A 24,739-nucleotide genomic window follows, 5' to 3' on the forward strand; every position below is an offset into this window, starting at 1 on the left:
CATTCAACACCCTTGTGCACAACCATTATGACGCCTGTCATTTTCTTCCGCAATGTGTATTGACCTCCGATCTCTCCAGGCATCTCCCCCTCCCAGTGGCACCCACCCACCCTCCGGCCGTGGGCATGCCCCCGGAGCTGTGTCCCTACCCTTGGGTGTTCGGATGTTGGCTGCTGCGTGTGTGGTGTTGCCTCCCGCAGTGTCCAGGCATCAAGGTGTGATTGGGATGCTTGGCAACACTCCCACATGCTATATGGCCCGCCCACCCATGGGAATCCACTTTGGATGTGTGAAGTGCTCACTTAACCACGATTGTCAATTCTCGATTAGCAAAAGCCTCCAGCCGCATGGCCAGAGACGACTGCAGTCGGCGGGGCTATGAATGGTCATTGGGGCAGACGGGCAGGAACAAGGGTTGCCCCCGGAATGGGTAAATGATCCAGGAGTTGAAATGGTGGTGCTGCGAGCGGTTCCCACTGGTTCTCACCCAAGCGTCTCCTCCCCCCCCCCCCCCATTCACATCCTCGGCTCCCCACAGAAGCCCTTCCACCAGGTTCACGTTTTTCAAAAGGAGTACTAATTGGCGCCAGCGTGACCACTTGCTGGGAGGCCGCTGAATGACGGGAGGCCATTGGATATGGGGGGGGGGGGGGGGGCTCTCATTTATTGTATGGAAATTAGGCATAAGCGGTGATAATTGGCTTCTCGCCACCTACAGCGCGATCCCAATTTTGCCTATGGCAGCGGGCCATTTGCATCGCAAACTGTTTAGCACCTGGTGCGTTTCATGTTGTTGGCCTCTCCCGCTATTCACCGGCCTTGTTTCGCTTGAGCGAGAGCGCGACAAGGCTGGAGAATCGCGCCCAACTGTCTTGCTATAATATGCAGATTTGCCAAAACGTGATCCCATCCGTAATGGGCGGGATTTACATCGCAACGTCTCACAAAATCACGTTGGATCTCGCCATGCATTGCATGCCGGGTAGATCCGAGAGCGGGTCTCCAGGTTTTTATCGGCCATGCTGCACCGCGGCGAGCTGCTTTTCCTGCACAGCATGGCCATTGGATCATGCCGTTAGTGTTACTTTGGGTGGGTTTGACGGGGTGATTGTCGCTGGCTTTTCGGGTCAAATCCACACCTCTATTCACCCACACTTAAGGTGTGATTTAACTAAAAACAACAGTCTGTTCTGGGCGGACTAGTGGGGCGTTCCTGGAACTTGCAGCCGGGATCACAAGGACCCCACTTTCGAGCGACACTCTGTTTTGTTTCCGGGCCCCTGCGGGGAATGCCCCCCGAGGCCACACTTTAGCGTAATTTAGCACTGAGGAGGTCCCGCTTGTCAGTGCAAGCTGCAAAAGCATTTAATTCCCCAAAGAAATTTAACAGTTGATAAATTAAGTCCTCTTAACCCAAGTTTCTAAACTTTATTGCTTAAAAAGAGCACTTGACTGTAGCTTCATTCCTAATGCATGCACCTTGCAGCTTCACCCCTTTCATCCCTCAACTTTTACAGATAAATGGTCTGTATGAACCTTTCCCCAGCTCAATTAAATCATATACACACACACACAGGCTTCTTTACAGAATAGCACAATATTTCCCCCAAATATTTTTAAAATAACATCTATTCTCACAACACACACACACTTAAATGTTGATCAGTACAAGGACGCACATCCTCCCCCTCTTTTCCCTCCCTCCCCAAAAATCAATCCCCACATGGAGGTCGGAGAGAAGGGAAACCCAAGCGAAAAGGCATCCTGCTTCTAAACCCCACACTGGTATGAATTTTGTCAAGGTCAGCTCTGACTGTGCACCTTCAGGGATGAATGCAAATGTTGGTGTTAGTTAAACGCACATCCTCGGTTCAACCCTGGCCCCTCCCCTATCCTAATGACCAGGAAGTCGTACGGACTCAAGTGTGTCTTTCTCTCTCTACATCTGCTTCTGAAACAAAGAGGCAAAAAAGGTTTTGTGAGTTAGTTCTGCTGCTTGGTACTTCTTAATGGTCATTGTTATTAACTACTTATTTTTTTTTAATGATATAAAATGATCAATTTATTGCTTTGAGCTGGATTTTTAAGCTCAGCAAGTGGCTTATGTTTTTGTCATGCTGTACCTTTTTTTTGAAATTCAGTTTTAATATTGTGTCGAACCCAATCTCAGGCAGCTGCAGCTGGGTTTGTTGCCGAAGGGGAATGGAAGGCTCACAATCAGATTGATCTTTGGAGAGTTGTCAAAGGTGATTAAACTTGCTCCAACAGAACAAGGGAAATGTTGAAAATGCTTGTGCAGAGAGAGAAATGGAATCAGTTGTGTAGATCGCATGCTCCTGCAACATTGACACAAGGGTGAAGTCTCTGCCTCCCCAGCCGCGGGTTTCTTGGCGACGCACCATCGCTGGTAGTGGGATTCTCTGTTCCCGCCACTGGCCAATGGGATTTCCCGTTGTAGCCAACCAACGGCACCGGGAAACCCGCAGGCGGGGTAGCGCTGCCGGCGGAGCAGAGAATCCCGCCGGTGGAGAACTCACCCCACTGTTTCTCTCTCCACACATGCTGCCTGGCCTGCTGCGTATTTCCAGCATTTTTAATTTTAGGTTTCCAGAATCTGCAGTACTTTGCTCTCCTATTACACGTTCAGTGCTGGTGCATTTGTCAGTGTGGTCAGTTTCAATTGAAAATGATAAACTAATAATCGCTCAATGCAAAGTGTAAGTTTTCAGTTAATCAAGCCCACTTGTGGGGTAGAAATAGCACTTGATTGCAAATGATTGGGTTGGTTGTTGCTCAATTTACTGGAAAGTTTTATAATTTTCGTTGCTGTCGAGATATTGTAAAAGGGCCGGATTCCAAAATGCGGAGCTGGTTGAATAATATGACTGACTACAAGTTGTGCGTAATTGTCTGATTAGGGACAGGACGGGGATAATAAGGGGCTGGAAACTGGAGAAGCACCAGGGTCGATGATTTCTCTCCACGCCCCTAAACGTGCTTTGCTGGTGCGTACACGGCATCTTGGCCTACAGAAAATCCACTTAAATGACTGTTCAATACTTAAATGTGGATTACTGCACTCAACACAATACTCACTTTATAGAATCATAGAATCACTACAGTGCACAAGGAGGCCATTTGGCCCATCGAGTCTGCACCGATGAAAGTGCATTTCACCTAGGCCCACTCCCCCGCCCTTTTCCCATGATCCTGTAACCCACCCTAACCTGCACATTTTTGGACTTGATTAATTGATCTTGTCTGATCATTGATCCCCCTCTTAGAACTGAGACTGCATGTGCCTGAGTTAAGGGGAGACAGGAGTGTAGTAGTACTGTGACTGGACCTAGGGTGATTCCCTGAGGACCCAGGTTTGAACCCTACCAGGGCCGATAATGAAATTTGATTTCAATAAAAATCTGGAATTTGAAGAAAGTATAATGATGACCATGAAACGATTGTCACAATAAAAACCAACTGTTTCACTAGTATACTTTTGGGAAGAAAATCTGCCAACCTTACCTGGTTTGGCCTACATGTGAATTCCGACCCACAGCAATATGGTTAACTCTTAAAAATGCCCACTGAAATGGCTTAGGAAGTCACTCAGATCAAGGGCAATTAAGGATGGGCAATAAATGTTGGATCAGCCAGCGATGCCACATCCCATAAATGAATTTTTAAGAACTGCTTACCTTTAAGAAGGTCTTGCTGATGGGGTTGGGGGTGGGGGGGGTGCTGCTACTAAGTCTTGAAATTGTTTCTTTATCTCAAGGTTGAACTTTTATGAACTTGTATTTCATCTGGTTGAAACTGACATCAGGCTACTGGCAAATGTGATGTTTGGCAGTTATCCCCTGAGGCATTGGACTTGCCTGCGTCGATACAAAATATTGGAGTGGATTATCTGTAGTTCGACAATAGAATGTTGTCGATTATCTCCCCTGAGCAACAGCAGCAGTGGCATCCACTCCCTGCTTCATGGCAAGAACTCTAATTTTAAACCCTGATCAAGTCGCGTTGCCCATGCTGAAGGTGCAAGATGGACAATGGGAGGTTTTATACCTGTAGCTGAACCTGTGCTCACCTGATGTCCATACATTTCAAAATAGGGATGATTCTGCCGATGGGGGATTCTGACCATGATGGGGAGGCAGTGGTGTAATTCATATCATTTACAGTGCAGAAGGAGGCCATTCGGCCCATCGAGTCGGCCCCGGTCCTTGGAAAGAGCACCCTACCTGTAACCCAGTAACCCCACCTAACCATTTGGATACTAAGGGGCAATTTAGCATGACCAATCCACCTAACCTGCACATCTTTGGACTGTGAGAGAAACCGGATCACCCGGAGGAAACCCATGCAGAAACGGGGATAAAGTGAAAACTCCGTCAGCTGAACACAGTCAACCGAGACAGGAATTGAACCTGAGATCCTGGAGCTGTGAAGCAGCAGTGCTAACCACTGTACCACCTGGCTGCCCCCAGGTCACTGTCACTGACGTAGAAACCCCAGGGTATTGCACTGGGGACCCGGGTTCGAATCCCACCATTGCAGATGGTGAAATTGAATCCAATAACAATCTGGAATTAAAAGTCGGCCGGAGAATCCCCATTTACGGCGAAATCATGGGCGGCGCCATTTGTGCGATGCTCCGCCCCAGATGGGTGGAGTCCCCGACGCGTGGGACACGTGCGCTCACAACGCTCACAATGCTGTGCCCAGCGCCACCACAGTTGGGGGCAAGCCGCTCTGCTGGCAGGGGCGGCTTCGGCAGGGGCTGGGGGGACTGGTGGGGGATGGTCCGTGATTGGCGAGGCTGGCTACAGGGGCCAGATTTTGGCGAAGCTGCCAAAGTTGACAGTTTTTAATCTGAAACTACAAACAAACGTGGGCATTGGAGCGTGCACGGCGGAGATACAAATGTGCGTTCAGACTAGTTCCAAAGTTGCTTGTGATTTGCAATTGAACATGTGATGGATAGCTGTAAAAACCTGTTCAATATCATCTTGAATAAGGTGTGGCTGGGTTTTCAAAGGTGTTTACTACCTTCTAATTACTGCGAGTCACACTTACCTGCTCGTTACGCACATGTAATATGACTTCTCCGTGGTGGACAAAAAAAAAACATTTTTAAAACGATTCTTTTTTTTGCAAAGTATTTTTTTTAAACTTTCCTTTCTATCTTAAACCATTGACTTCTCTATCTAACAAGGTCAAAGAAAAAGAGTGCTTTTAACTTCCTGGTTTTGACAGCCACGATCATTTTAATTTGACTGGTTGTGTGTCTGCTTTACTCGTGTCAATATTGCTGCATACCAAATATTTTGCTTAAACTGGGGCCAGACGGACAACGCTCCCTGGGAAGGGACGATCAGCATTGTACATCTTGCAACATCGAAACAGCGTGGCGTGAAAGGGGGAAGTGGGAAAGAACCCATGAGGCAAAGATAATAAAAACTCACTGGCCAAGACGGAGAAGAGAGTGGAAGAAAATTAAAGGAACGAAGGAGCATAAAGTAATTGAGGTGGGCAAAGTTAAAAGTAGAAGCGAGCAAAGACTGGAGTTTTGAATGTGGGGAGGTGAATGATAACTTCTGCAAACAAATGTGCTCAGCTCAAAATTGACGTTAATGACCTAATTGTGATCACAGTAAGACGTCTTACAACACCAGGTTAAAGCCCAAAAGGTTTGTTTGTGATTGATCTATGTTTGACTTTTCCTTAACTGGAGGATTACCCTTCACTTTCCCCAGCCCCAAGTCTAATTCTTTTCACTACCACTCGGCAGCAATAGCTGCTTTCTGCTGGTACATGTTCGTTCTGCACCAACATTGCTCAATGCAGCGAGAGGCATGTCGCCAGATTTGCGACGCTTGAAAAGCCCCGGGGGATTTACCGGGAGTCTCGCGAAATGTCGCAATCTGGATCTCGCCCTCACTGGGTGTGACCCAGATCAGCATATCTAAATTAGCCATTAGGTCACAGCTGAGAGACCACGCCAAGGTGTTGTTTAGTACTGGTTACCACAAAAGTGGACAAGTCGTAATGGGACCCGGGGGACAGGGAGGAGGAGGTCTTCAAGCCTTTGGGGACTCCTTGATGGTCAGGGGCATGGCAACTGGCACTGCTCTGGAACTAGGCACTGCCAGCTTGGCACACTGGCAGTGCCATCCTTGGGGATTTATCAGTGCTGCAGCTGCCGAGAAACACCCCATTAAATGCGCCCAAAACCGGATTTAAATTTGTTTTGGTGAAATTACGCCCATTGTTACCCATGTGCTCGCGCTTCTCAATCTAGTCTCTCTGCATTTCTCCTAGATCTCCCACTTTCCACTTCTTCAACTATTCGTTAAAAAAACTTGTTCAGCATTTCTTTTCTTAGTTTAAATAGTGTGATCGCATGCCCCTTTAAGGGGGCGTGTTGCTGGAGTATCATGTGACCCGATCGGCCAATGGGGCCAGAGCTCGTGAACCCTGGGGAGGGAGCATGGGTTTCCCACTTAGATGGGAGTTTGGAGTCTTTGAAAATGGTAGCTTTTATCTCACTCTCTGTATGTTCGTACTTTCATAAAACTTTATTTGTTAACCGACATGGTGGTCGTCCGTCGGTCAGGATATTGTTGTGGGCCAGGGTTTAGAGAACCCCAAAGAGTATCATGGGGTTCACCTAAGCCACAACTTTTAATAGATTGTGGTATGGGGAGCACATGGCCCATTCTACAAGTGTGGTACAGCAGAAATGGAAAAGTATTTTTTAAAGCAAAATAATGTTTATTCTATGAACTCAAGTTAACCTTTTTAAAACATACAGTAAACATATTAGCAACCATCAATTCAAATACAACCCCCAAAGAATACAACACTAAGTAATCCTTAATAACTTCCCAAACAACATCCAGAAGTCTTGTGTGTTGTACTACTTAGTGTTGTATTCTTTGGGGGTTGTATTTGAATTGATGGTTGCTAAGATGTTTACTGTATGTTTTAAAAAGGTTAACTTGAGTTCATAGAATAAACATTGTTTTGCTTTAAAAAATACTTTTCCATTTCTGCTGTACCACACTTGTAGAATGGGCCATGTGTTCCCCATACCACAATCTAGTGGGCAGCACGGTAGCCTTGTGGATAGCACAATTGCTTCACAGCGCCAGGGTCCCAGGTTCGATTCCGGCTTGGGTCACTGTCTGTGCGGAGTCTGCACATCCTCCCCGTGTGTGCGTGGGTTTCCTCCGGGTGCTCCGGTTTCCTCCCACAGTCCAAACATGTGCAGGTTAGGTGGATTGGCCATGATAAATTGCCCTTAGTGTCGAAAATTGCCCTTAGTGTTGGGTGGGGTTACTGGGTTATGGGGATAGGGTGGAGGTGTTGACCTTGGGTAGGGTGCTCTTTCCAAGAGCTGGTGCAGACTCGATGGGCCGAATGGCCTCCTTCTGCACTGTAAATTCTATGATAAGTCAAAAGAAACATCTTTTAACAGAAGCACATTAGGTTTACATTCACTACGGAGAACATTTGTAATTCTGAATTCACCAAATGATCAAGTGATAGTCTTTTCATGGCAGAGAGATCAACAGTACACCTGCTCTGTCTGGCTTCAGCTCCAACACTAAAAACAAAACTAAAACACACCCTGCAGCAAACAGCCTAAAACGAAAGTAAAAAGCTGACAGACAGCTCAGCTCCACCCACTCTCTGACATCACTGATAAACACCCATTTCTTAAAGGGACATTTCTTTTTTTTTAAATATATTTTATTCAAGCTTTTTGGCCAAACGTAACAATACGTAGTGTTTCTTTTACACAACAATAAAGCAATATAAATAACCGTGGCCAGTTTTAAACAAATAAATAAATAATATATAAACAAAAACAAAAACAAAACTACATGGCAACTGCCTTGTCCAAAATAAATACTCTCCAAAAATACAATCCAACAATCCAATATACAATTACATATACCAAATACCTATACATATACAATAACATCCCTGAGAGTCCATCCGATTCCTCCCCCCCGGCCTTCCCCACCCCCCCCCCTCCCCCCTGGGTTGCTGCTGTTGTCTATTTCTTTTCCATTCCCTCTATCTTTCAGTGAGGTAGTTGACGAACGGTTGCCACCGCCTGGTGAACCCCTGAGCCGAACCCCTTAACACGAACTTAACCCGTTCCAACCTTATGAACCCTGCCATATTGTTTATCCAGGTCTCCACCCCCGGGGGTTTGGCTTCCTTCCATTTTAACAATATCCTGCGCCGGGCTACGAGGGACGCAAAGGCCAACACGTCAGCCTCTCTCGCCTCCTGCACTCCCGGCTCTTCTGCAACCCCAAATATAGCGAACCCCCAGCTTGGTTCGACCCGGACCCCCACCACCTTCGAAAGCACCTTTGTCACCCCCACCCAGAACCCCTGTAGTGCCGGGCATGACCAGAACATGTGGGTGTGATTCGCTGGGCCTCTCGAGCATCTCGCACACCTATCCTCTACCCCCAAAAATTTACTAAGCCGTGCTCCAGTCATATGCGCCCTGTGTAGCACCTTAAATTGTATCAGGCTTAGCCTGGCACGCGAGGACAATGAGTTTACCCTACGTAGGGCATCAGCCCACAGCCCCTCCTCAATCTCCTCCCCTAGTTTTTCTTCCCATTTCCCTTTCAGCTCATCTACCATGATCTCCCCCTCGCCCCTCATCTCCCTGTATATGTCCGCCACCTTACCGTCCCCCACCCATGTCTCTGAGATCACTCTATCCTGCACTTCCTGCGTCGGGAGCTGCGGGAATTCCCTCACCTGTTGCCTCGCAAAAGCCCTCAATTGAATATACCGAAATGCATTCCCTTGGGGCAGCCCATATTTCTCCGTCAGCGCTCCCAGACTCGCAAACGTCCCATCTACAAATAGATCTCTTAATTGTACTACCCCAGCTCTTTGCCATGCTCCAAATCCCCCATCCATTCTGCCTGGAACAAACCTATGATTGTTTCTTCTCGGGGACCGCACCGAAGCTCCCATCCCTCCCCTATGCCGTCTCCACTGCCCCCAAATTTTCAATGTAGCCACCACCACCGGGCTTGTGGTGTATTTCTTTGGTGAGAACGGCAACGGCGCCGTCACCATTGCTTGCAGGCTAGTCCCCCTGCAGGACGCCCTCTCCAATCTCTTCCACGCCGCTCCCTCCCCTTCTCCCATCCACTTACACACCATTGAAACATTGGCGGCCCAGTAGTACTCGCTGAGGCTCGGTAGTGCCAGCCCCCCCCCCCCCCCCCTGTCCCTACTACGCTGCAAGAATCCCCGCCTCACTCTCGGGGTCTTCCCAGCCCACACAAAACTCATAATGCTCTTCTCAATTCTTTTGAAAAAAGCCTTCGTGATCACCACCGGGAGGCACTGGAACACAAAAAGGAATCTCGGGAGAACAACCATTTTAACCACCTGCACCCTACCTGCCAATGACAGGGACACCATGTCCCACCTCTTGAAATCCTTCTCCATCTGTTCCACCAACCGTGTTAAATTAAGCCTATGTAATGTACCCCAATTCTTGGCTATCTGGATCCCCAGGTACCGGAAGTCCCTTGTTACCTTCCTCAACGGTAAATCCTCTATCTCTCTGCTCTGCTCCCCCGGATGCACCACAAATAGCTCACTTTTCCCCATGTTCAGTTTATACCCTGAAAAATCCCCGAACTCCCCAAGTATCCGCATTCTCTCTGGCATCCCCTCCGCCGGGTCCGCCACATATAACAACAAATCATCCGCATACAGAGATACCCGGTGTTCTTCTCCCCCCCCTAAGTACTCCCCTCCACTTCCTGGAACCCCTCAGTGCCATGGCCAGGGGCTCAATCGCCAGCGCAAACAATAACGGGGACAGAGGACATCCCTGCCTCGTCCCTCTATGGAGCCGAAAATAGTCAGACCCCCGTCCATTCGTGACCACACTCGCCATCGGGGCCCTATACAGCAACTGTACCCACCTGATATACCCGTCCCCGAAGCCAAATCTCCTCAACGCCTCCCACAAATAATCCCACTCCACTCTATCAAATGCTTTCTCGGCATCCATCGCCACCACTATCTCCGCTTCCCCTTCTGGTGGGGGCATCATCATTACCCCTAGCAGCCTCCGTATATTTGTATTCAACTGTCTCCCCTACACAAACCCAGTTTGGTCCTCATGAACCACCCCCGGGACACAATCCTCTATCCTCGTTGCCATTACCTTGGCCAGAATCTTAGCGTCCACATTCAGGAGGGAAATAGGCCTATAGGACCCGCATTGCAGCGGGTCTTTTTCCTTCTTTAGGAGGAGCGATATCGTTGCCTCTGACATAGTCGGGGGCTGCTGCCCCCTTTCCCGCGCCTCATTAAAGGTTCTCATCAGTTTGCACTGAGTGCTGAATTTGGTGCTTTCTGAGTGCGATAGTGAGAGTTTGGTGACCGAGGGAGTATAAGGCTTAATTTTTTTCTAAAGTTTAGTCTTTCTTTTATTTAGTTAATTAACTTAAAAGTTGCTGTTTGGTTTAGAAGAAGGTGAATTTTCAATCAGCTTTAAACAGGCTTCTACTTCTAGGCACTTGCAGCTGGAGCTTGTTAATTAGTTAATTGGATTAGGCCAGTTTTTCAGAGGCGAGATTCACAGTATAAAAGTGATCCCCTACAGTGCAGACTTTGTTTGCACTGAGTGCTGAATTTGGTGCTTTTTGAGTGCGATAGTGAGAGTTTGGTGACCGAGGGAGTTAGGTGAGGAGGGAGTAAGGTGCTCCTTTCATTTTGTTTCCGACATTTCCGCAAAGAGTGCGAAGAGAGCCAGGAGTTTACAGGAAGTGTAGCTGACTGGGAGCAGAGTCGGAGGGCGGAGACCTAGTTAGTCCACACAGCAGCTATATTCTGTCAGGTAAGAGGGGATGGAGGCTAGGCCAGTTACATGCTCCTCCTGTAGGATGTGGGTGGTGAGGGATACCACCGGTGTCCCCACTGACTATACCTGCGGGAAGTGCACCCAACTTCAGCTCCTCAAAGACCGTGTTAGGGAACTGGAGCTGAAGCTGGATGAACTTCGGATCATCCGGGAGGCAGAGGGGTGATTGAGAAGAGTTACAGGGAGGTAACCACACCCAAGGTACAGGACAAGAATAGCTGGGTTACAGTCAGGGGGAAAAAAACAAACAGGCAGACAGTGCAGGGATCCCTCGTGGCCGTTCCCCTTCAAAACAAGTATACCGTTTTGGATGCTGTTGGGGGGGATGACCTACCGGGGGAAGGCCCTAGCGGTCAGGTCTCTGGCACGGAGTCTGGCTCTGGGGCTCAGAAGGGAAGGGGGAGAATAGAAAAGCAATAGTTGTAGGAGATTCAATGGTTAGGGGAATAGATAGGAGATTCTGTGGTCGCGAGCGAGACTCCCGGAAGGTATGTTGCCTCCCGGGTGCCAGGGCCAGGGATGTCTCGGATCGTGTCTTCAGGATCCTTAAGGGGGAGGGTGAGCAGCCAGAAGTCGTGGTGCACATTGGTACCAACGACATAGGTTGGAAAAGGGGTGTGGAGGTAATAAACAAGTTTAGGGAGTTAGGCTGGAAGTTGAAAGCCAGGACAGACAGAGTTGTCATCTCTGGTTTGTTGCCGGTGCCACGTGATAGCGAGGCTAGGAATAGGGAGAGAGTGCAGTTGAACACGTGGCTGCAGGAATGGTGTAGGAGGGAGGGCTTCAGGTATTTGGATAATTGGAGTGCATTCTGGGGAAGGTGGGACCTGTACAAGCAGGACGGGTTGCATCTGAACCAGAGGGGCACCAATATCCTGGGAGGGAGGTTTGCTAGTACTCTTCGGGAGGGTTTAAACTAATTTGGCAGGGGAATGGGAACCGGATTTGTAGTCCAGCAACTAAGGTAGCCGATATTCAGGACGCCAAACCATGTAATGAGGCAATGGGGAAGGGAACACTGACAAAGGAGAGTATTTGCAGGCACGGAGATGGGTTGAAGTGTGTATACTTCAGCGCAAGAAGCATCAGGAATAAGGTGGGTGAACTTAAGGCATGGATCGGTACTTGGGACTACGATGTGGTGGCCATCACGGAAACTTGGATAGAAGAGGGGCAGAAATGGTTGTTGGAGGTCCCTGGTTATAGATGTTTCAATAAGATTAGGGAGGGTGGTAAAAGAGGTGGGGGGTGGCATTATTAATTAGAGATAGTATAACAGCTGCAGAAAGGCAGTTCGAGGAGTATCACCCTATTGAGGTAGTATGGGTTGAAGTCAGAAATAGGAAAGGAGCAGTCACCTTGTTAGGAGTTTTCTATAGGCCCCCCAATAGTAACAGAGATGTGGAGGAACAGATTGGGAAACAGATTTTGGAAAGGTGCAGATGTCATAGGGTAGTAGTCATGGGCGACTTTAACTTCCCAAATATTGAGTGGAAACTCTTTAGATCAAATAGTTTGGATGGGGTGGTGTTTGTGCAGTGTGTCCAGGAAGCTTTTCTAACACAGTATGTAGATTGTCCGACCAGAGGAGGGGCAATATTGGATTTAGTACTGGGTAATGAACCAGGGCAAGTGATAGATTTGTTAGTGGGGGAGCATTTTGGAGATAGTGACCACAATTCTGTGACTTTCACTTTAGTAATGGAAAGGGATAGGTACGTGCAACAGGGCAAGGTTTACAATTGGGGGAAGGGTAAATACGATGTTGTCAGACAAGAATTGAAGTGCATAAGTTGGGAACATAGGCTGGCAGGGAAGGACACAAGTGAAATGTGGAACTTGTTCAAGGAACAGGTGCTACGTGTCCTTGATATGTATGTCCCTGTCAGGCAGGGAAGAGATGGTCGAGTGAGGGAACCATGGTTGACAAGAGAGGTTGAATGTCTTGTTAAGAGGAAAAAGGTGACTTATGTAAGGCTGAGGAAACAAGGTTCAGACAGGGCATTGGAGGGATACAAGATAGCCAGGAGAGAACTGAAGAAAGGGATTAGGAGAGCTAAGAGAGGGCATGAACAATCTTTGGCGGGTAGGATCAAGGAAAACCCCAAGGCCTTTTACACATATGTGAGAAATATGAGAATGACTAGAGCGAGGGTAGGTCCGATCAAGGACAGTAGCGGGAGATTGTGTATTGAGTCTGAAGAGATAGGAGAGGTCTTGAATGAGTACTTTTCTTCTGTATTTACAAATGAGAGGGGCGATATTGTTGGAGAGGACAGTGTGAAACAGATTGGTAAGCTCAAGGAAATACTTGTTAGGAAGGAAGATGTGTTGGGCATTTTGAAAAACTTGAGGATAGACAAGTCCCCCGGGCCTGACGGGATATATCCAAGGATTCTATGGGAAGCAAGAGATGAAATTGCAGAGCCGTTGGCAATGATCTTTTCGTCCTCACTGTCAACAGGGGTGGTACCAGGGGATTGGAGAGTGGCGAATGTCGTGCCCCTGTTCAAAAAAGGAACTAGGGATAACCCTGGGAATTACAGGCCAGTTAGTCTTACTTCGGTGGTAGGCAAAGTAATGGAAAGGGTACTGAAGGATAGGATTTCTGAGCATCTGGAAAGACACTGCTTGATTAGGGATAGTCAGCACGGATTTGTGAGGGGTAGGTCTTGCCTTACAAATCTTATTGAATTCTTTGAGGAGGTGACCAAGCATGTGGATGAAGGTAAAGCAGTGGATGTAGTGTACATGGATTTTAGTAAGGCATTTGATAAAGTTCCCCATGGTAGGCTTATGCAGAAAGTAAGGAGGCATGGGATAGTGGGAAATTTGGCCAGTTGGATAACGAACTGGCTAACCGATAGAAGTCAGAGAGTGGTGGTGGATGGCAAATATTCAGCCTGGATCCCAGTTACCAGTGGCGTACCGCAGGGATCAGTTCTGGGTCCTCTGCTGTTTGTGATTTTCATTAATGACTTGGATGAGGGAGTTGAAGGGTGGGTCAGTAAATTTGCAGACGATACGAAGATTGGTGGAGTTGTGGATCGTAAGGAGGGCTGTTGTCGGCTGCAAAGAGACATAGATAGGATGCAGAGCTGGGCAGAGAAGTGGCAGATGGAGTTTAACCCTGAAAAGTGTGAGGTTGTCCATTTTGGAAGGACAAATATGAATGCGGAATATAGGGTTAACGGTAGAGTTCTTGGCAATGTGGAGGAGCAGAGAGATCTTGGGGTCTATGTTCATACATCTTTGAAAGTTGCCACTCAAGTGGATAGAGCTGTGAAGAAGGCCTATGGTGTGCTCGCGTTCATTAACAGAGGGATTGAATTTAAGAGCCGTGAGGTGATGATGCAGCTGTACAAAACTTTGGTAAGGCCACATTTGGAGTACTGTGTACAGTTCTGGTCGCCTCATTTTAGGAAGGATGTGGAAGCTCTGGAAAAGGTGCAAAGAAGATTTACCAGGATGTTGCCTGGAATGGAGAGTAGGTCTTACGAGGAAAGGTTGAGGGTGCTAGGCCTTTTCTCATTAGAGCGGAGAAGGATGAGGCGCGACTTGATAGTGGTTTATAAAATGATCAGGGGAATAGATAGAGTAGACAGTCAGAGACTTTTTCCCCAGGTGGAACACACCATTACAAGGGGACATAAATTTAAGGTGAAAGGTGGAAGATATAGGAGGGATATCAGAGGTAGGTTCTTTACCCAGAGAGTAGTGGGGGCATGGAATGCACTGCCTGTGGAAGTAGTTGAGTCGGAAACATTAGGGACCTTCAAGCAGCTATTGGATAGGTACATGGATTACGGTAAAATGATATAGTGTAGATTTATTTGTTCTTAAGGGCAGCACGGTAGCATTGTGGATAGCACAATTGCTTCACAGCTCCATGGTCCCAGGTTCGATTCTGGCTTGGGTCATTGTCTGTGCGGAGTCTGCACGTCCTCCCCGTGTCTGCGTGGGTTTCCTCCGGGTGCTCCGGTTTCCTCCCACAGTCCAAAGATGTGCGGGTTAGGTGAATTGGCCAATGATAAATTGCCCTTAATGTCCAAATTGCCCTTGGTGTTGGGTGGAGGTGTTGAGTTTGGGTATGGTGCTCTTTCCAAGAACCGGTGCAGACTCAAAGGGCCGAATGGCCTCCTTCTGCACTGTAAATTCAATGATAATCTATGATTAATCTAGGACAAAGGTTCGGCACAACATCGTGGGCCGAAGAGCCTGTTCTGTGCTGTATTTTCTATGTTCTATGTTCAGTAGCGGGGCCAGCAAGTCCATATATTTCCTATAGAATTCAACTGGGAATCCGTCTGGTCCCGGGGCCTTCCCCGCCTGCATGCTCCCAATCCCTTTCACTACTTCCTCCGTCTCAATCTGTGCTCCCAGTCCCGCTCTCTCCTGCTCCTCCACCTTAGGAAATTCCAACTGATCCAGAAAGCACATCATTCTCTCCTTCCCATCCAGGGGCTGAGCTTCATATAATCTTTCATAAAATGCCTTGAACACTCCATTCACTCTCTCCGCTCCCCGCTCCATCTCTCCCTCCTCATCTCTCACCCCCCCTCTCTCCCTCGCTGCTCCCCTCTTCCTCAGTTGGTGGCCAGCAACCTGCTCGCCTTCTCCCCATATTCGTACTGTACACCCTGTGCCTTCCTCCATTGTGCCTCTGCGTTACCCGTAGTCAACAAGTCAAATTCTACATGTAGCCTTTGCCTTTCCCTGTACAGTCCCTCCTCCGGTGCCTCCGCATATTGTCTGTCCACCCTCAGAAGTTCTTTCAACAACCACTCCCTTTCCCTACCTTCCTGCTTTCCTTTATGTGCCCTAATAGATATCAGCTCCCCTCTAACCACTGCCTTCAGCGCCTCCCAGACCACTCCCACCTGAACCTCCCCATTATCACTGAGTTCCAAGTACCTTTCAATACACCCCCTCACCCTTAAACACACACCCTCATCTGCCAATAATCCCATGTCCATTCTCCAGGGTGGGCGCTGTTCTTTTTCCTCCCCTATCTCCAGGTCCACCCAATGTGGAGCGTGATCCGAAATAGCTATAGTCGTGTACTCCGTCCCCGTCACCTTCGGGATCAGTGCCCTTCCCAAAACAAAAAAGTCTATCCGTGAATAAACTTTGTGGTCATAGGAGAAAAACGAAAACTCCTTACTCCTAGGTCTACTAAATCTCCAGGGGTCTACTCCTCCCATCTGCTCCATAACGTCCTTCAGCACCCTAGCTGCAGCCGGCCTCCTTCCGGTCCTGGACCTCGATCTGTCCAGCCCTGGGTCCAGCACCGTATTAAAATCTCCACCCATTACCAACTTCCCCACCTCTAGGTCCGGGATACATCCTAACATACGCCTCATAAAGTTGGCATCATCCCAGTTCGGGGCATATACGTTCACTAAGACCACCGCCTCCCCTTGCAATTTGCCACTCACCATCACGTATCTGCCCCCACTATCCGCCACTATGGTCTTTGCCTCAAACATTACCCGCTTCCCCACTAGTATAGCCACCCCCCTGTTTTTTGCGTCTAGCCCCGAATGAAACACCTGCCCCACCCATCCTTTGCGTAGTCTGACCTGGTCTATCAGTTTCAGATGCGTCTCCTGCAGCATAACCACATCTGCCTTAAGTTTCTTTAGGTGTGCGAGTACCCGTGCCCCCTTTATCGACCCGTTCAGCCCTCTCACATTCCACGTGATCAGCCGGGTTGGGGGGCTCTTTACCCGCCCCCCCCCCTTGTCGACTAGCCATCTCCTTTTTCAATCCAGCTCCTCACCTGGTTCCCACGTAGCCGTATCTCCCCCCAACGGCGCCCTCCCGCCCCGACCACCCCGCCCCATACCAGCTCCCCCTTCTCCCCAGCAGCAGCAACCCATTTAACCCCCCCCCCCCGCTAGATCCCTCACTAGCGTAATTGCACCCCCCATGTTGCTCCCAGAAGTCAGCAAACTCTGGCCGACCTCGGCTTCCCCCCGTGACCTCGGCTCCCACTGTGCGAGGCCCCCTCCTTCCTGCTTCCCTGTTCCCGCCATGATTACCATAGCACGGGAACACAGCCCGCGCTTCCCATTTGGCCCCGCCCCCAATGGCCGGCGCCCCCAGCTCCTCATCCTCCCTCCCCCCCTCCCCCACGACATGGGGAAGAGAGAAAAGTTAGAGGGTCGCAGGATTGACAACTTGGGAAATCATCTCTTCCCCCTTTTCCCCCTCTTCACCCCACATATTCGCCCCACCACTTTGTCCCAAACGTACTTTTTCTAGCCCGCTTATTCCAGTTTCTCCTCGACAATAAATGTCCACGCCTCTTCTGCCGTTTCAAAGTAGTGGTGTTTCCCTTGATGTGTGACCCACAGTCTTGCCGCCTGCAGCATTCCAAATTTAACCTTCCTTTTGTGCAGCACCGCCTTGGCCCGATTAAAGCTTGCCCTCCTTCTCACCACCTCCGCACTCCAATCTTGATATACGCGGATCACCGCGTTCTCCCACCTACTGCTCCGAGTTTTCTTTGCCCATCTGAGGACCATCTCTCTGTCCTTATATCGGTGAAATCTCACCACTATGGCTCGAGGAATTTCTCCAGCCCTCGGTCTTCGCGCCATAACTCAATAGGCTCCGTCCACCTCCAATGGGCCCGTCGGGGCCTCTGATCCCATTAATGAGTGCAGCATCGTGCTCACATATGCCCCAACGTCCGCCCCTTCTGCACCTTCGGGAAGACCAAGAATCCTTAAATTCTTCCTCCTCGCATTATTCTCCAGCACCTCCAGCCTTTCCACACACCTTTTGTGTTGTGCCTCGTGCATCTCTGTCTTCACCACCAGGCCCTGTATGTCGTCCTCATTCTCAGCAGCCTTTGCCTTCACGACCCGAAGCTCCTGCTCCTGGGTCTTTTGCTCCTCCTTTAGCCCTTCAATCGCATGTAATATCAGGGCCAACAGCTCCTTCTTCATCTCCTTTTTAAGTTCTTCCACGCAACGCCGCAGGAATTCTTGTTGGTCAGGGCCCCATATTAAACTGCCTCCTTCCGACGCCATCTTGCTTTGTGCCTGCCTTCCTGGCCGCTGCTCTAGAGGATCCACCGCAATCCGGCCACTTTCTCCATCCGTGTCCAGGGGGGATTCCCTTCTGGTTTATCGCACAGTGTTTTTAGCCGTTAAAATTGCCGGTGGGGCTCCTATTAAGAGCCCAAAAGTCCTTTCCACTGGGAGCTGCCGAAACGTGCGACTTAGCTGGTCATCGCCGCACCCGGAAGTCCTAAAGGTACATTTCTTAAACACCCATTTCTTAATGGTACTCTCACATGACAATATTATATTGGCGACGAGAATCAACCAGAGTGTCTCCCTGCTGTTACAGAAATCGGGCGGGAGAACCTCATGTGTAATCCTTTCCTTCGAAGCAAACTCGTTCAACAGTCGTTGAGTGCCAGAATTTTCCTATTTTGAAAAGTAAAACCAATCGACCTTAGTACGGAGCAGTGGCTGTTCTATGACAAACTCCTCCTTTACATTTTCAAGGCCAATAAAATTGGGTGGAGGAAAAGCAGTGGGTAATCCTACTTATAGCCTGCGGGACTCCCACTTACAACATGATTCGGAGTCTGATTTCTCCAGATGCCCCTGATTCCAAAACATTTGAGGAGCTGGTGGAGTTAGTCAAGGGCCATTATCACGCAAAGCCCTCACAGCGTTACAAATTTAATTCGATGACAAGGGCCACAGGGCAGACAATTGCCGTGCTCATGGTACACATAAAACAAATGGCTGAACAATGCAAATTCAGGTCTACACTCAATGACATGTTGAAAGACAGGCTGGTCTGTGTTGTTAACATCATGACCATACAAAAACAATCGTTAGCAGAGATGATCCTAAAGAAGGCATTCAATGTCACCCGGGCTATTGAAAGCACCAAAGGGAGGCGATGGAATTGCAGAGCATCCAACCACACGAGGTCCACCAGGTTTGATGGGAAGCCGCTGCGTGGCGTCAGAGATGTCACTGAGTCCAAAGAACAAAGGGGCTGGGAGCAAACGAGACTGCAGAAATATAGGGAATTTGAGATCTTCGATAATTCTCCAGCATCACAGATTTAACGTGGCTGTCTGGACCCCTGGAGAATCCATGAACGAATTCCTGACCAGGCTCAGGGAACTGGTGGAACACTGTGAGTATGGGCTATCCCTTCCTGAGATGCAATGGGACCAATTGGTATACAGAATAAACAACATCGGAACACAGAGAAAGCTATGAGTAGAACACACCCTAGGCCTTAAAAGAGCCACAAAACTGACGTCTCTGGAGAAAGGAGCCCAGGAACTTCAAGGGTCAATGGACAGTTGTGTGTTCAGTGTCGGGCGATCCCATTCGAGAGCACTCACGTTACCCACCCATCGCCTGTTCGCCACTCAGTCAAGAATATGGATGGATGGCTGCAAAATTCCAGATATATTAGGGAAGCTTCCCAGAGGACCTCAAGCGACAGTTGCAAGGCTGCTGAAACCAATCCCGTGAAACATGATGGAACTGAAGTCATTCCTAGGCTTCATAAATTATTATGCAAAATTCAACCCCAACATGGCTACTTCACTAGCACCCCTGCATGCACTATTGATGAAGCACAAGAAGTGATTGTGGCAGGTGCCACAGAACGACATATTCATGAAAGTGAACCAACAGCTGCTATCGTCCAACATTTTGGCACACTATAATCCCACATGATGGCTGGTACTAACATGCGATGCCTCTCCATACGGAGTAGGGGGAAGTCCTCTTCCAGCGGTAAGATGATGGCACTGAGTGACCAATTGCACATGCATAATGCACCTTGGCAGATGCAAAAGGATGCTGTGCCCAAATCAAAAAAGAGGGACTAGCCTTGATGTATGGAGTGAAGAAATTCTATCCGTACTTCCACGGCCGACACTTTGCGATAATCACGGTCCATAAACCACTGTTGGGCCTATTTAACAAGGACAAAGTGAACCCCCATCTCTTCGACTCAGATCCATTGTTGGATCACCTTGGCACACACATCTCCTACACTGACTTCCTGAGTCGCCTACTGCTGCCCACGAATTTGGCCCCTCTGCCAGTTAAGGAAGAAATAATAATGACACTAAATTTCCTGGATGGCGTGCATGAATCAGTGAAACAAGTCCAGGCATGGGCCCAGAAGGACCCCACGCTAACAAACTGACAAACTGCGCCGCACGATCCTAAGTGGCAGAATTCGAGGACACCCCACAGAAGCCCTTCCTATCCAAATACCAAGAACGTGGAAGATTGCATCATCCAATGAGGGATCTGAGTGGTTGTCCCCCACCCAGATCAGTGCCCAATCTTGGCAGAGTTACACAACGGTCACTCACGAGTCTCCACGATGAAGATGCTCGCACGGAGCTACGCCTGGTGGCCCGGGCTTGATATGACAATTGAGAACTTGGTGAAATAGTGCCCTTTGTGTCAGGAGAACCAGAAACTCCCACCTTCAGCTGCACTGCACCCATGGGAATGGCCAAGGAGATCTTGGGTATCATGCGGTACATGCAGACCATGCCGGGCTGTTCATGGGATCAATGTTCTTAATCTGGTCGACAACCATCCTAAATAGGTGGACATACACTGGATGTCCTCCACAACTTGCAATAAGACAAGACAGAAACTCCAGTAATCATTTTGCATTCATGGGATACTGGAGATCCTCTTTTCAGACAACGAGAGTCCCTTCAGCAGCAGAAAATTCCAAGCATTTGTGAAGTCCAATGGGATGAAACATATCCAAATGGCACCATACCATTCATCCGCCAACAGCCTGGCTGAACAAGCGGTCCAAAAGCTTTAAAATGACATGAAGGAACAGATCACTGATTCTCTGGACACCAAATTGGCCAGGTTCCTCTTCGATTACAGGACCATGCCACACACTGCAGCAGGAGTCATGCCGGCAAAGCTGCTCATGGGCCACTGACTCAGCCTAGTGTTGCCCAATCTAGGACAAAAAGTGGAGTCAGGACAAGAAAATAAATTTTGAGACCCGAAGGCCCTACAGGACCTTCAAGACAGGAGGCACAATCTATGAACATAACTTTGGAAACAGATCGCCTTGGATCCCAGGAGTCATACTGGAAAAGGCTGGCCCCGTTTTGTACAAGGTCAGGGCTAAAGAGAAGACCATAAGAAATATGTGGACCATCTTAGGAGCAGGGAACCCTCCCCTGTTGAAATAACTCTGGACAGAATGATGCTCTCAACATCCTTTGTGCCCGCCTCCGGGCAGGGGACTCAGTCCATAGTTTCATGGTATCATAGAAATTACACTGCAGAAGGATTAGCCCATCGAGTCTGCACAGGCCCTGACAAAATGCACCCAATTGAAGCCCACGTATCTGCCCTATCCCCGTAGCCCAGTAAACCCCACTTAACATTTTCTGGACACTAAGGGCAATTTAGCATGGCCAATCCACCTGACCCGCACATCTTTGGACTATGGGAGGAAACCGGAGCACCCGGAGGAAACCCACGCACACACGGGGAGAACGTGCAAACTCCGCACAGACAGTGACCCTGCCGGGAATCAAACCTGGGACCCTGGAACTGTGAAGCAACTGTGCTAACCAATAAGCTACCATGCTTCCCACAAACAGTCCAGGAGAACCCGAGAGCCATTCCTCTTGAGGACGAAGACCTGGGATCAGAAATGGAGACTGAGGTCACTGACCCTCAGCTGGAGGTCAGCATCGAAAGGAAGCCCCATCAGTGGTGCCTTGACCCTTTGATAATCCCCTACCACAATTCCACACCACTCCCCACCCATCCGGCTCCACTGACGGTTGGCCCAAGGAGGCCTCAGCATCGTGGGAGTGTTGGGGGGGGTGGGGGGGGGGTGGGGGGGGGGGTGATCTGGACTTAGGAGAAGGGAGAGATGTGGTAACCCCCACGGGGACCATGAGGTCACTAATCGATCTCCCCATGGGGCTGGTAGAGTACGAGTCCCGTTGTAGGGGGTGGAGGCTCACCCAGCTGGGTCTTGTTAGTGAGCCTTTTAAATGCTGGTCCCAGACCCAACAGGAAGTTCCGATAGACCCGAGCTGGAACATTTATGTTATACGCTGTGAGAGCAGCTTTATCTTTTGGGGTAAAATAAACCTGTTGGCCTTCTTCTTTGTGAAGCCTGGATTACTATACAAACGTATTGTTATCTGCATGGTGTGTTCCAGAGCTTAAGTTAAAGAGCATATCGGCCAGGCTAGCCATGTATACTGGGGAAGCTTTACGAATCCTCGGAACGGCCACAGCGCCCATAAACTACCCGAACCAGTTAGCTCAACTGACCCTAATAGTAGCGGGGGGGCCAATGGCCAAGTCAATAGATCGTCTAGATAGACAATTATCTTGGATAGGTAATTGGGACAGATTGGCTTCATCATATTTGCTAGAAATCTTGCAAATTAATGAAGGAGCTCTTCTTAACATCTTTTAAAAAATCAGAATGTTTTCCAAGATGAGTCTGCAAGATGCAGGACTTTGAAGCAAAGATTTACGTGGATTTACGTGGATGCTTTAAACAAGAAGGTTAAGTCTGAACTCAAATGACTAGAAGAATTCGGTGTCATCAAACCTGCACTGCTCTCAGAATGGGCAGCTCCTATTGTGCCAGTGGTGAAGCCAGATGGGACCATTAGAATATGTGGAGGCTGCAAACTAACTGTGAACCAGGTAGCCAAATTGGACCGGCACCTAGTACCAGAAGTACCCAGATATGCCAAATTAGCAGAAGGTTTCACTTGCAACAAACGTGTGTACCAACAATTACTGTTATTTAAAACTGCCATGGAATTTGTTACCCTTCCCGGAACTCACCCTACCCGGCACTCACGCTCCCCAGCCTCCCCCCCCCCCCCCGCACCGGCCCAGCACTCACCCTCCCCAGCACCCCACCCCCCCCATCCCCGGCACCGACCACGATCCCTCCATCGGCACCCGCGACCCCCCCTCCCCCCACCTACGGCCATGACAGCTCCTCTCCTGCGGCCACCCCACGCCGACCCCTACCTCTGCGTTCGCCGGCGTCAGCCAGCACGACTGGTTGACGCCGTTAAAAAGGGCGTTTGATTTACGCCGGCATGACCTGTGGTCACGTCGGCGGGACTTCGGCCCACCCAGCCCGGTGATTTGGTGCAGCCCCGGGGCCCATTGCGTCGTGCCGATTCTCGCCATTCTGTGAGGCGTGCGACGCGATTCCCATCGCTCCGTTTTTTTGACTGCCAGAGAATATCGCGGCCGACGTCAGAGCGGCGGGGCGGGATTCACGCCGCTCCCCGACAATTCTCCAACCCGGCGGGGGGCCGGATAATCCCGCCCGATATTTTGGTCTTCGCCTTCTGCTGAATTCGACTAAAGCAAAGTCAATGCTGTTTATTCGGAAACTGTCTTACTCTGCCTCTGATCATGAAATGTTAACGCTTCATAACTCTGAACTTGAGCAAGTTTCCGCTTACAAATATCTCAGGATATGTCTGGACCATGCTCGGATGTTTAATTCCCATATTGGCTTTCACAAGCTAAGGTTAAGCCTCAACTTGGTTTTCTGTATCACAATATGTCCTGCTTTGCTCACTCCACCAGATACACCACAGTGTATTCAATTGTTTACCTATAAAGGGGTAATGGACTTTTGTTGGAGAAAGAAGGTTCCCTAGGCTTTAGATAATTGAGGGGTTGTGGTTACCACAGTGGTGGCACAGTGGTTAGCACTGCTGCCTCACAGCGCCAGGGACCCAGGTTCAATTCCGGTCTTGGTTGACTGTCTATGTGGAGTTTGAAATTTCTCCCCGTGGCTGCCTGGGTTTACTCCAGCTACTCTGGTTTCCTCCCACAGTCCAAAGATGTGCAGTTTAGGTGGATTGGCCATGCTAAGGTGCCCCACAGTGTCCAAAGATGCGCAGGTTAGGTAGGTTTATGGAGTTATGCTGATACGGCAGGGCAGGGTGCTTGGGTAGGGTGCTCTAACAAGAGGGTCAGTACAGACTTGATAGGTTGAATGGTCTCCTTCTGCACTTTATGAATTCTATGGTTCTTAGTAAGATGGTCATAAGACAGTTCGTGGGATAGAAATCATGTAATTACTGGGAGGAGCCAGGTCTATAGCAAGCAGTTTAGCTTTTAGTCTGCCAAAGACAGAAGGACATGCAGCTTGTGTCTGAAAGGGTCTCTCTCCTTTGCTGTAACTAACTCTCTACACAGAGGACAACAAGTATCCGTGTGTTTGCTAACTTTACTTACAAGTGGCTTTTAATCTGTAATGTGCTTTATTTAATTTGAGATAGAGAAGGTATAAGTTAGAAATTAAAGTGTTTTGTTTTATTGTTAAGAATTCTTTAACTGTTAATTGTAAGCTATTTTCTGTGATGTTAATGTAGTTGGTCCTGTGTTAAGAATAAAGTTTTTTTGATATAAAAGATCCATTCTTGTCAGTGGAATCACTCCTGGGGAGCGAAGTATAATTTCCTCACAATTCACAAATTGAAAAATGGTTGGGTTTCTTGTCCAGTTTCCTAACATACATTGGGGTCTGGTCTGGTATCCTAACAATATGATAAATATATTAACAAAGTAAGTGTCCTCAAATCGTAGTGTGATGCTGATAATGATGTTAAGTATTTGTTACCCTTCAGGCCTACTACTTCATATCTGCTTGCATTAAGTTGTTATTGCACTCAATTTCATCAATAATGAGTCCAATGCATTTTACAAGAGTAACTTCGTCAAAAAAAATGAGCCAACAGCGAATTTTGAAGGTTTGTTT

At 48.7% G+C, this 24,739-nt stretch overlaps 1 protein-coding gene across 7 annotated transcripts in view; it reads left to right on the top strand.

The window, feature by feature from the left end:
- LOC140398479 (galactoside alpha-(1,2)-fucosyltransferase 2-like) overlaps nucleotides 1-24,739 on the top strand; it is a 50,507-nt gene that overhangs the window by 21,699 nt on the left and 4,069 nt on the right. The window contains exon 1 of one of the 7 annotated variants that reach the window (XM_072487207.1): nucleotides 1,905-1,973. The exons of 1 other annotated variant lie outside the window; for it this stretch is intronic. Coding sequence is in view for 3 of the 6 variants with exons in the window: in XM_072487202.1 (XP_072343303.1) it covers nucleotides 24,666-24,731 (66 nt within the window). In the remaining 3 variants the exon portion in view is untranslated. Of the gene's footprint in view, nucleotides 1-1,904; nucleotides 2,013-2,103; nucleotides 2,247-5,120; nucleotides 5,529-24,535; nucleotides 24,732-24,739 lie in introns of those variants that run through there. 5 more of the 7 variants (XM_072487203.1, XM_072487209.1, XM_072487206.1 and 2 more) reach the window with 5 other exon arrangements.

Source organism: Scyliorhinus torazame, chromosome 21 (genome assembly GCF_047496885.1).
Source record: "Scyliorhinus torazame isolate Kashiwa2021f chromosome 21, sScyTor2.1, whole genome shotgun sequence".
NCBI classification, from domain to species: domain Eukaryota; kingdom Metazoa; phylum Chordata; class Chondrichthyes; order Carcharhiniformes; family Scyliorhinidae; genus Scyliorhinus; species Scyliorhinus torazame.